This window comes from Pan paniscus, chromosome 18, assembly GCF_029289425.2.
Source record: "Pan paniscus chromosome 18, NHGRI_mPanPan1-v2.0_pri, whole genome shotgun sequence".
In the NCBI taxonomy this organism is placed as follows: domain Eukaryota; kingdom Metazoa; phylum Chordata; class Mammalia; order Primates; family Hominidae; genus Pan; species Pan paniscus.
Window position 1 is genome coordinate 38,149,773 of NC_073267.2, and position 13,150 is coordinate 38,162,922.

The 13,150-nt window shown below is 34.9% G+C and overlaps 1 protein-coding gene across 3 annotated transcripts in view; it reads left to right on the plus strand.

The window, feature by feature from the left end:
* Positions 1–12,070, plus strand: part of LOC129393047 (sodium/hydrogen exchanger 9B1-like) — a 72,523-nt gene extending 60,453 nt beyond the window's left edge. For 2 of the 3 annotated variants that reach the window (XM_063597972.1, XM_063597973.1), the window contains exons 10-13: positions 1,637–1,743; positions 2,575–2,724; positions 7,531–7,668; positions 11,838–12,070. In XM_063597972.1, the coding sequence (XP_063454042.1) occupies positions 1,637–1,743; positions 2,575–2,724; positions 7,531–7,668; positions 11,838–12,053 (611 nt within the window). In that variant the 3' untranslated portion in view covers positions 12,054–12,070. Of the gene's footprint in view, positions 1–1,636; positions 1,744–2,574; positions 2,886–7,530; positions 7,669–11,837 lie in introns of those variants that run through there. The other variant, XM_063597974.1, reaches the window with a different exon arrangement.
* The last annotated feature ends 1,080 nt before the right edge of the window (positions 12,071–13,150 follow it).

The window sequence follows — 13,150 nt, forward strand, 5'->3', positions numbered from 1 at the left end:
GTCTCTTTCCCTGCTAACGGAGAAGCTGCAAGTTGAGTGCTTCCCAGCCAAACCAACCTGTTCGAGCTTGGGGAAGGGGTATCATCAGTATAATGCAACAGCTTTTCTTATTTGTTCAATGCCACTATTCTTGGCTTTGCACTTGTCTGTACTACTACAACTTCTTAATGGTTTATGGAACTCCATAAAGGCTTTTAGACCATATATTGTTTTTCAGTTGGTATCTTTATGGAGAATCAAGGTTTGGAGCTTCCCATTCCACCATCTGGCTGACATCACTCTGTTTATATTATTTTTTATTTTTATTATATTTTATTTTCTTGAGACAGGATCTTGCTCTGTCAGCCAGGCTAGAGTGCAGCCTCGAACTCCTGAGCTCAAGGACCTCCTCCCTCAGGCTACTGAGTACTTGGACTATAGGCACACACCACATACCAGGCTAATTTCTTATTTTCTTGTGAAGATGGGGTTTCACTCTCTTGCCCAAGTTGGTCTCAACTCTTGGGCTCAAGCAATCCTTCTGCCTTGGCCTCCCAAAGTGCTAGGATTAAAGGTGTGAGCCCACCATGTACTGCCTGTTATATTTAGTAGAAAATATATCTAAAAATATACTTACATACTATATTGAATCCACTACCCAGAGCTTAACTGAACTATTTGTGTGACTCATTCTGTTTTTTTATTTTTTGCTTTTTACTTATTACAATGAACTACAAGTATGGATATATTAATATTAATTAATATAAAATATACTGGAATCTTTTGTATTTTTTTTTTCTTTTTTCTTCACCAAAAGCAGAAACTTAAATATATGGAAATCTTAAATGACCCTTGAATGTTCCTAGGACTGACCCTGGAACAAAATTTTTTATGTTGTTATTACATTGTTCTTTTCATGTTAAAATCATTTGTTTTTTTTTTCATATAGTACATCAAAGAAGAATTGTTAATATAGCCCTTACCAGCCATATGCTAAGTGCCACAAGTGTTTCGGTCTCTCTCCATTCTTGTACCTCACTTAGTCTTTTTTTTTTTCTTTTGGAGGTGTAGCCTCAGTCTTTCACCCAGGCTGGAGTGTGGTGGCACGATCTCAGCTCGCTGCAACCTCTGCCTCCCGGGTTCAAGTGATTCTCCTCCCTCAGCCTCCTGAGTACCTGGGACCACAGTTGTGTGCCACCATGCCGACCTAATTTTTGTATTTTTAGTAGAGATGGGGTTTCATTATGTTGGCCAGGCTGGTCTTGAACTCCTGACCTCATGTAATCCACCCTCCTCAGCCTCTCAAAGCGCTGGGATTACAGACATGAACCACTGCGCCTGGACTACCTCAATCTGTCTTTTAAATTGGCTATGTAAGGGGAGCATCTTGTGCTTGTTAAGTCTTTGTTTTCTGGCCTATTTATATAATGGACATTTCTGAGTTGTGTGTATATATTAAATTATTTGAGAGTATATAGTTAATGTACTAAATAGATCTATGTGTTTTCATACATGTCACTATAAAAAGACCATTTGCACATATTTGTTCTATAAAATGCTTACTTTTCTTCATGAACCACCTAGATTTGCTTTTCTGATATGTAGTGTATGTGAAAATATTTCTTTGTGAATTTTTTTTTATTGTGTGCCCCTACAGGTGGTATGCTTAATAATGCCATAGCCTCTATGAGGAACGTATGTATTAGTCTGCTGGCAGGAATTGTTTTTGGATTTTTTGTTCGATATTTTCCAAGTGAAGACCAGGTAAATACAAAATCTATTTTATAGAAGTATAGTATTAGACATTTTTTTCAAAATATTAAACTTTGGTAAGATCCATGAAATTTAATACTTAACTCTATTTTTCTAAAACTAGCCTCCAATGCCTACTCTGTATTTAAAACTGAGCACAGCAGTGATTGATACAGGTCAATGGCTTTGATTAAAGTCTCTGCTTCCTGATTTGGCAAATAAGGAATGTCAAAAAATATACTTAATGCAGAGTATCCCTCTGAATTATACTTTCCCTTTCTCTACTAAATTGCCTATTGAGGTTTGATAATTTCCCCTTAAACATTTTAGGGGGAGATAGGTTCCCATTTATTTCTGCATATTTTCTGACTGAAATTCACTCCTGCTATCCTTTGACAAAGGCAACACTCAAACTTAGCCATTTCCTGCCTTAAAGGAAAACATGCCATTACTTTTGTATTTCTGTAATTTCCGTCCAAATTTAGCTGTAACATATTGACCAAAGAGTAATTCAAATATTTTTTAAGAATTCATTGGATATGTTATATGAAACTGGAGATTTTATGGGTCTCTTTTCTTCTTCACTTAAAGTAATACTTAAACCATTTTACTGATACTAGTATCAGAGATGTGGCAGAAGATGAAACGTTACTAATTGGAAATTTTGTTACTTGGTAGTAAGTCTACTAAAATGTATGGTGAGAAAGAAAATCAAAATTTTAGACATTTAATATAACATTTAAAGACATAATATCAAAGGGTCAAACATATATAATAGATAATGTCAAATATTGTATTATATATTTAATATAAACTAATTTCTAAATATCTATCTAATTCTAGAAAAAACTTACATTGAAGAGAGGATTCCTTGTTTTGACTACGTGTGTTTCTGCTGTCTTAGGCAGCCAACGTATTGGTTTACATGGATCTGGAGGATTATGCACACTAGTGTTGAGTTTCATTGCAGGGACAAAATGGTCCCAAGAAAAGGTGAATATTTTTAATATGCTATATTTTAAAAGCTAAGACAACTGAATTTTTTACATATATTTAGGAAATCCCCTCATTCTGGTTGGAAAATATTCCAAAAGATTTGATATCCTCAAGAAAGTGTATGAATCAATCGAGGAAATAAAATATTTAGGAAAAGCAGCTGGATATATACTAATATGGAATCAGAAGTTGAGTTAATCACATCAGGCTTCTCTTTTCCCCAAGTTTCATATAATATTATTATATTACTTATATCAATCTAATTATTTTATTCATTGAAATTTTAATTATACAATTAATCCATGAAGAATGTTTGTAAAAGGCCAGGCACGGTGGCTCATGCCTGTAATCCCAGAACTTTGGGAGGTCGAGGTGGACAGATCACCTGGGGTCAGGAGTTTGAGACCAGCGTGGCCAAAACATGGTGAAACCCCATCTCTACTAAAAATACAAAAATTAGCTAGGCATGGTGGCGTGGTGGTGGGCACCTGTAATTCCAGCTACTCAGGAGGCTGAGGCAGGAGCATTGCTTGAACCCAGGAGGCAGAGGCTGCAGTGAGCTGAGATCATGCCATTGCACTCCAGCCTGGGCAACAAGTGCAAAACTCCATCACACACACACAAAATAATAATAAACAAATAAATAATAAAAATAGAAATGCTTGTAAAAGAATAAAACATATAGAATAAAATGTAAAAGATTTCTTTATCCCCCACCACTGTCAAATATCGAACCCCTTTACATTTTTTTAAGTAACCAGTATTCTATTTATAGACATTAAGATCGTTTCCACTTTTTGTTATTTACAAACAGTGCTGTCATAAACAGTGTTGTTCATGTCTTTTTTTTTTTTTTTTGAGACACACTTTCATTCTTGTCACCCAGGCTGGAGTGCAGTAGCATAGCCTTGGCTCACTGCAACCTCCACCTCATGGATTCAAGTGATTCTTCTATTTCAGCCTCCCTAGTAACTGGGATTACAGGCGCACACCACCACGCCCAGCAAATTTTTGTGTTTTTAGTAGAGACGGAATTTCACCATGTTGGCCAGGCAGGTCTTGAACTCCTGACCTCAGGTGATACTCCTGCCTCGGCCTCCCAAAGTGTTGGGATTACAGGTACATCTGTAGGAATAGAGTCCTAGAAATGATTTTTTTTTTTGAGACAGTGTCTCTATCTATGTTGCCCAGGCTGGTCTCAAAATCCTGAGCTCAAGGGATCCTCCCAACTTGACATTGCAAAGTGCTAGGATTACAAGCATGAGCTACCACACCTGGCTGGAAACGATCTGTGTTGTATTTTGATGGACACTGCTAAATTATCCCTTCAAAAATTTTGGTTATTTACACTCTGCCAACAGTGCACAACAATATCTAATACCTTAACTCATCAACAGCACTTGATATTATCACTAGTTCTATTCTTTTTACTATTAAATGACCTCACCATCCAATTCTTATAGTTTCTTACAATTATGTGATGTTGTTATTCTTTATTTACATTTCTCTGATTAGTAGTATAGTAAGCTTCTCTTCATATATTCTTTTTAAAATACCTATGATCTTCTTTGACCATTTTTATTGGGTTATTTATTTTTTTGTTTCTAATTTATAGTTTCTCTTAGTGTTAGGGCTACTGATCCTTTGTTATGTATATATTGCATATAATTTTTGCTTATCTTCAACTTTGTTTATGGTGTCTGGTGTATGAAAGTAAAATTTCCTATGACCAAACCTATTGGGTTTTCCTTTTTTGATTTTGGATTCTGCATCTCATTTAAGAAGGACTTTCTCACTGAAGATTATAACATATAAACATTACAAAGATATACTATTTTGTGTATTATCATTTAATATTTTGGTAGTTTTTGTTTGTTTAATTTGTTTTTTCATTTAGTCTTTTAATCTATCTGGAATTTATCTTTGTGAATGCTGTGAGGTAAGGTTATACATATATACATATGTGTATCTTACAAACTATATATATATACACACACACACACATACAGTTTGTAAGTTAACTGAACAGAGATAGAACTACATCATGCCTGATGTGTGTGTGTGTATATATATATATACACACACATAAATATACATACATATTCAGACACACACATATACTTGCATGTGATGAATATGTACATACATATATATGCACATAAACTAGACAGTCATTTTTTGCCAAATTGTTTATTTATTGACCAATTCATTAATAATTCAGTTTTTTAACATGAACTAAATTCTCCCATATATATTAATTCTGAAGTCTATTTAATCCTACTTCTCTATTTCTATGCCAACACCACTGTTTTAAATCACTGCACTTTTATGTGTCAAAATCTAATATAGATTATACTTCTTTTTAAAGTATTTTTTGGCTGTTCCTACACATATTCTTTCTTAGATACATTTTAGAATCAGCTTGAGAAGTTCCCTAATCAAAAATCATAGTGGCATTTTGCTTAGTATTCTTATATAATCATAATTATAAAAGAAATGAATGAAATGCAAATCAATAAATAAAATTAAAACTGCTAGAATTTTTTTAAATGGTAAAAGACACAGAACTAAAACAAGTTTTAAAGATTAAAAGTAACAAACAGGATAATTATGCTGTAAAGAGTAGTAACATCGTTTTTCTTTGTTTTTCTCTTTTTAAACTATAATAAGTGGGGATCAGAAAACACAGCCATAAGGGGAATAGTTATGAAGATAGTTTATGCCTCAAGGAAGAGACATCAAAGTTCTTATGTATCTTCTGTTTAAAAAAAAAATTAAACCCAGACTGAGACTGAAATCTCTTCATCCAAATTCCTGGAGAAGAGCCAGAGTAATGTAGGCCAATAGGGGGCCTTTCCTGTAACCTTTTAATTGGGGAAGTAGTACTGGGAGGCATTCGTTTCCAGAAAGGGAAGCTGGATAGGCAGCTAAATGAGAATCTAATATATGTTTTGTTTTGTTTTAAGGAAAAAGTAACTTTAAAGTATTCAACATGGGTTCTTTGGAAGCAGGCCTAGTAGACTTCCAAATTGTTTTTCCTAGTAGTATATGCTATATATATCAGGATTCACTTTAATGGGATTGAGTTCCAGGATGGTTGTTAGTGGAAGGCTTCCCAACCTCCTTCTGAGATCCCAAATGTTTGCATGAACTGGGTATGTTCTCATCAGGCATGATGTAGTTCTATCTCTGTTCAGTTAACTTAGAGACAAAATCTGGAACTCATACGAAACATGGCTAGAACCCTAAGGACATCACTTATTCTGTGACAAAATGGCCAAATAGTATTATTTTATTGCTTTGTGAGTTTCTTTTAATCAAATTCTACCTAAGTGTTTAAGTAAAACTATTGAAGTGCTCAGTTTTTATTAATTAAGTTTAACATTTTTATTAAAATAAAGTGTCTTAAATTTATTAAATGTTAAGTGACTTTAGGCCAGGCATGGTGGCTCATGCCTATAATGCCAGTGCTTTGGGAGGCCACAGCCAGAGACCACTTGAAGACAGGAGTTCTAGACCATCCTGGGCAATATAGCGAGACCCCGTCTCTATAAACAATTTAAAAATTAGCCCAGCATGGTGGTACACACCTGTAGTTCTACTTGGGAGACTGCGAGAGGATCACTTGAGCCCAGGAGTTCAAGGCTACAGTGAGCTAAGATTATGCCACTACACTCCAGCCTGGGCAACAGAGCAAGACCCCATCTCTAAAATACTTAAATGTGAAAAAAAAAAGGTGAGGGAGAACTTAACTTTCTGAAATATATTTATGTGCCAAAATAATTATAAATATATTTCTCTTTTCTATAGATGAAAGTCAAAAAGATTATTACAAATGTATGGGATATTTTTCAACCACTTCTTTTTGGTTTAGTTGGAGCAGAAGTATCTGTTTAATTGCTTGAATCAAATATTGTTGGTAAGAATAAATAGAGCACAAAAAATATGAAATTCAAAAATATTTAAGAAAATTATAAATGCATTTATTTTTATTTACAATATATCTTTGGCTACAAGGACCTTCTTCAGAAACACATGTTGATACAGTGTCATATTTTCATATTGCTCTTCCTTTACACTGTGTGCTCTTTCTTTTTTAAACCAAGGACAGCCCTGAATATTTTCCCTGAGTTATCTAAGGAAATAAATATAAGATTTCTTTCCTGAGGGAACATATTTGATACGATCAGCACTTTTTGAGTACTTTCATTTAAAACTATTGGCTGGGTATGGTGGCTCATGCCTGTAAACTTAGCACTTTGGGAGGCCGAAGCGGGCACACTTCTTGAAGTTAGGAGTTCAAGACCTGCCTGGCTAACATGGGGAACCCCATCTCTCCTAGAAATACAAAAATTAGCCAGGTGTGATAGTGCGCGCCTATAATCCCAGCTACTCAGGAGGCTGAGGCAGGAGAATCACGTGAACCCGGGAGTCGGAAGTTGCAGTGAGCTGAGATTGTACCACTGCACTCCAGCCTGGGCAACAGAGCAAGAATCCTTCTCAAAAAGTAAATTATTATTAATAATAATAAAAGTATTCAGAAAAAGTCTATTAGTTCAGAATTGTATAAATGTCATCTGTCTTATTTTTCATGGAACCTCCACCATCAGATACTATCTTGCACTTTACAGAGAATCCTCCATCATATTCATTTTTTATTATCATTGTTTTATGTAAAAATTAAACACATGAAGAGACGATAGCCTTAAAATGCTTTCAAAAGTTTTAGAAATCATATTCCTGGGCATAAAGAACACTTCTTCACAAATATTTTGTTATTTATGTTTTTTTCATCTGTTGTAGGCATATCTGTTGCCACTCTTGAGTTTGGCATTATGTGTTCAAATTTTAACCACATATCTATTGATGTGCTTTGCTGGTTTTAGTTTTAAGGAGAAAATATTTATTGCTGTAGCATGGATGCCCAAAGCTACAGTACAGGTAAGAACATATTAAGCCTATTGCTTAATGCTTTTGTTTTGATGCTTTTAAAATTTAAAATGAAAAATGTTACTCCAATCACAAAATATGAGCTATTATCCTTACTTTTTAAATGTTTGATTGATCATAACTATTCATTAAAATTAACGTAACCAGTCCCAGCTACTCAGGAGGCTGAGATGGGAGAATCACTTGAACCCAGGAGGCGGAGGTTGCAGTAAGCTGAGATGGCACCACTGTACTCCAGTCTGGGTGACAGAGCAAGATTCAATCTCAAAAAAATAAATAAATAAACAAAAACAAAGAAACTCAATGTAACCTTTTTCTATTTTTATTTTTATTTTCATTTTGAGACCAGGTCTCACTCTGTCACCCAAACTGGAGTGCAGTGGCATGATCACGGCTCACTGCAGCCTCAACCTCCTGGGCTCAAACAATCCTCTCACATCAGCCTCCTGAGTAGCTAGGATCACAGTCACCTGCCACCACACCCAACTGCTTTTTTTCAGTTTTTTTTTTGTTTTTTTTTTTTGAGACAGTCTTACTCTGTTGCCCAGGCTGGAGTGCAGTGGCATGATCTCAGCTCAATGCAACCTCCACCTCCCAGGTTCAAGCGATTCTCCTGCCTCAACCTCCTCAGTAGCTGGGATTACAGGTACACACCACCACACCCAGCTAATTTTTGTATTTTTAGTAGATATGGGGTCTCACCATGTTGGCCAGGCTAGTCTCAAACTCCTGACCTCAAGTGATCCACCCACCTCAGCCTCCCAAAGTGCTGGGATTACAGGCATGAGCCACTGCACCTGGCCTTTTCTTTCTGATTTTTTTGTAAAGAGGAGGTCTTGCTATGTTGCCCAGGCTGATCTTGAACTCCTAGGTTCAAGTGATCTTCCTGCCTCAGCCTCCTAAAGTTCTGGGATTACAAGCATAACCCACTGGGCCCAGCCAATGTTACCTTTTGAAATCTCAGTTTTAAAAGCAATTATTTTGAAATCAAAAAGTATTCTTTCAATAAGTACTTCCTAAGTTTATGAAAATATGTTTTTTATTTTCCTAAAATATATAATAAGAATATATCTGAAAATTGGAGTTTTTATATTTTGCTGAATATAACAAAGCTAAATGTTATGATTTTAAAAAGTAGAGACACAGGCCAGGCATGGTGGCTCATGCCTGTAATCCTAGCACTTCGGGAGGCTGAGGCAGGCAGATCACTTGAGCTCAGGAGTTCAAGACCAGCCTGGGCAACGTGGTAAAACCCCTGTCTCTACAAAAAATACAAAAAAATTAGTCAGGTGTGGTGGCACGCACCTGTAGTCACAGCTACTTGGGGGCTGAGGAAGGAGGATTGCTTGAACTCAGGAGGTTGAGGCTGCAGTGAGCTGAGGTCACGCCACTTCACTCCAGCTTGGGTGACAAAGTGAGACCCTGTTGCAAAAAAAAGTAAAGTAAAATAGAGACACATTGATTTTTTAAAAAATACTTTTCCTACCCTGCCACTCACTCCATCACACAAATGCACATACATTTTTTTAATTACACATTTATTTGTATACTATTTGGTTAATGGCTAAATCCCTGCCCCCGCCCCCTTGATAGACTACGTAAGGACAGGGACAGTGTCTGGTTGTTGCTGTTGTTTTTCATTATTTCTCCCTGGCACTTAACACAGTACCTGACATGCAGGAGGCAAATATGTATTGCATGCCTGCAAGGATGAATGAACGGAAAGGGAAACCTTGTAATTTTGCCCTGTTATTCAAGGATATTCTCCTCCTACTAAAATATATTGCTACTTCTTGTTAGACTGTTTAACTTGGCAGCATAATATACCTTAATTTCCTGTGACTCTTTTCTTAGTTGTTATTCCAAAATAGAAGCTCCTAAATTTTCATGCAAAAAAACCTCTATTATCATGTTAGAAAAGCAGGTTCATAGGGCCAGACTACCTGTTTTGAATACCATGTTACTTGCCTATAACCTCAGGAAAATTATTTTCTAGTCTCTCAGTCCTTCAGTGTTCTCATCTTACAATGAAGTCTATGACTGTATCTGTTTCTTAGCAGTGTTGTCAGGATTCAATGAGATAATCCATGTAAAGTGCTTAGCACTCTCTCTGGCATATGGTGGTGCTCAGTTAAAAAACAATGCTGTTATTTTATCTTACCTTCAAGAAATATAAATAATAACTTTTTATTTTTAATGTCTACTGTAGGGAATAATAAATCTGCAAAAGGAGTATCTGTTCTCTCTCCTTCCAACAATACTCTTGCAATTTTGTTTCATTATTTCATAATTTTCATAAAGCAGGGAAAAAAGAAAAGCAGGTATGAGGAAAGAGACCACTCACTCAAGTCCTGCAGTATTATTCTGCTTCTGCCTATTCCTGTCTGCTGGCTCCAGGCTAGCTTCTACAAAAAGAATATCAAGCTGGTTCCAGGAACTGGCAAGACATAAAAAATTAATTATTTATACAAGTAGAGTCACAACAGCAATAATAGATAACAATAATGTCACAAGTAAATACGATCAACAAATATTTAAATTTCAATTTTAAATTATTTTCACCTTTATCCTCTTCCGCCGTTCTCTGCTGCTAAAATAAAATTGGCTAAGGATCAGCTTTCTCTTGTTCCTTAGTTTTGAGTTACTGATAAAAATTAGACTGGAAAAATAGAAGCTATTAGGAGAGTAAATAAATAATTTAATTTACAAATGTAAGATCAGCTTGGCAATTGGATTTTTTTAAAGAAATAATATTAAATCTCAGTCACTAGGAGGAAATCATTTATCATCTAATAAAAGTCCTCACATAATAAGGTTGTCATAAGAATTAAATGAATTGATAAATGGAAAGCTTTAAGAATGATACCTGACATATGATGAATGCCATATAACTATAAAAATATTATTTCTAGTTTCACCATTATCGTCATCATCTCTTAAAAGTCAATGGGTTTGGTTTTTGTTTTTGTTTTTTCTGTTGGCAGTTCTTTTATGTTCAAATCCTCTTCTAAACTGTAAGATTCTTTCAAGGTGGTTTTCTGCATGATTATTTTTTTCTCCCTAGCATCCTCCAGCATACTGGATCATGTTCAGTACATTAAAAGTTATGATATAAAAATAATACCATTTTAAATTATTGATTTAGGATATAGAAATTGATCTTAAATTGAGGGGTTCTTTTGCCATAATGTTCCATATCAGAGGTAATGTTTCTACTATTATGTTGTTACTTTGCAACTCCATAGAAAATATGTTATATATTGGTATTTAATTCCCCCAAATTTTAAGGCAATGTGATGCCTAGTTATTAAACACAAGGAAAGAGAGTTAGCAAGAAATTTGCTTTATGTTATTAAAAATAATGTGGTAGAAGGTAACTAGGGAAAAAAACCTGTGACCCAGTAGAGTCATTCTAAAACAAAAACTTCAAAGGAACTCAATCTCTGACCTGGCAGGGGATGAGGAGTGAAGGAGAAAGAAACTTACTACTATCTGAATACCTACTCTGTGCCAGGTATTCTTCACATCCTAATATTTAATTTTCACAACCGTCCAGTAAGATAAGTATTTTGTTCTTCGTTTTACACGTAAGTAAGTAGAAGGTTAGAGAGTGTGAGTCATTTGTACAAGGTCACTAGCCTGGTTGCAGCAAAAATAGAATTCAAACCCAGTTTGCTAGATTCCAAGCCTGCTGTCAGTTCTGCTATAACCCAGTGCCCCCTAATAAGGAGAACAATGAGAAGAAGGGCAACAAATCCTAGAGAACCATAAGAAAACTTAATATTTTATTTTGTCTTCTTGTAGTCAAAAACCACTGGAACACGATAAAGGCAACTAAGCAAAACTGGTTTCGTTAGAACTCCTGGTGTTATGAGGGCAACACTCAAAAGAGATATTTGAATAGAGGAACACTGAGAGGACAAGAGTGCAAAATCAGCCGAAAAATGTTTGCATGCTGATTTGTCACTATTGTACTCTTCCTCCACTTATATTTGCTAGGAAGAACATGGAACTGATGAGTAACTTATGAAAATTACTGAGTACTTTTTTTTTCTAATAGTCTAGTACTAGATTTTGTTTATTTTAACAGAGCCATTTACATTATATATTAACTCAGTTTAATATTTTTCTTTATGCCCCATTTTTACCCCTAAATGTAGGCTGTGTTAGGTCCTCTGGCTCTAGAAACAGCAACAGTCTCCGCACCCCACTTGGAACCATATGCAAAGGATGTGATGACAGTAGCATTTTTAGCCATCTTGATCACAGCTCCAAATGGAGTTCTACTTATGGGCATTCTGGGGCCTAAAATGCTTACACGCCATTATGATCTAAGCAAAATAAAACTGCAATTGCCAACATTAGAACGTCATTAAAAAGTTTACCTGTCATCATCTGCCTGCTTCTTTTAATGAATTATTTCACATGACAGAAGAATTTTAAAGTAGAAATATGTAGGGACTGTACAGAAAATCCAGGATTTAGTAAACATGTGATTTCAGTACAGGGCTTTTCTTGGACTTTTTACTCCAAAGTTAATTTAATAAAAATAATATTAAATGGAATGCTGTCTTGGTATTTACATACTGTAAGAACAAATTAAATCTGTAAATACCCTAGGAAAGTTTAAAGTAATCCCTCAGGCTGAATTTGATATCATAATACAAACTGAGCTTAATATAAAATTAAACAAACTTAACGGCAGAAAGAAAAACTTCGAATATTGAACTTGGTAAGATAGCCTAAGTTTCCAAATAGGAGGAGTAGAACTCCCTATGATGTCCAGTAATTCAGTTAAAAAGATCACTACAAAAAGAAAAAAAAGGGAGTAAAACACATCAACTTTAAATGGGTTAACCGAATAGATTTTAAATTCTGGTTTTGGTGACTACCTGAATGAATAATATGTTAAGTAATAGAACCAAGTTAGTCTTTCCTTATTTCTGCCATGCCCTTAAAATGAAAGTCTGGTTTAGCAGTTTTTAGATGAAACACTATCTATATTTTTATTTATAGAAATAAAATTAAATCACAAATGGAAGTAAACTATATTTTTTTCAATTAGTATTTAAAAATCTAGACGTAAAAGGCAGCCTCCAAAAATGAAAGATTTGAAGACTACTGTCATGTGGCAGTTTCTTCTCCTTAGTAATATAGAATTACCTTTTAATTCTGGCTGATTAAATCTGCCATGTTAATGTAGAACCCATCACAAGCAAAGTGAGTTTTAGTTAACTTCAAGACTCTTTATTTTAAAGTTATAAGAGTCATATAAACACTTCTAAAATGGCCTTATTGAATGGCATTTTAGAAATTCTTTAGACTTCTTTGGCAAAAGCTCAATGCAAGGACTGAATATTACTTTCATTCCTCTTTTTCCTCTTCTCACAAGCAAGATATTAAAATACCACAGAATATGAAATTTACACATAAATTTGCCAAGTGAAGCAATTAAAATTTAAGGCAATCAAAA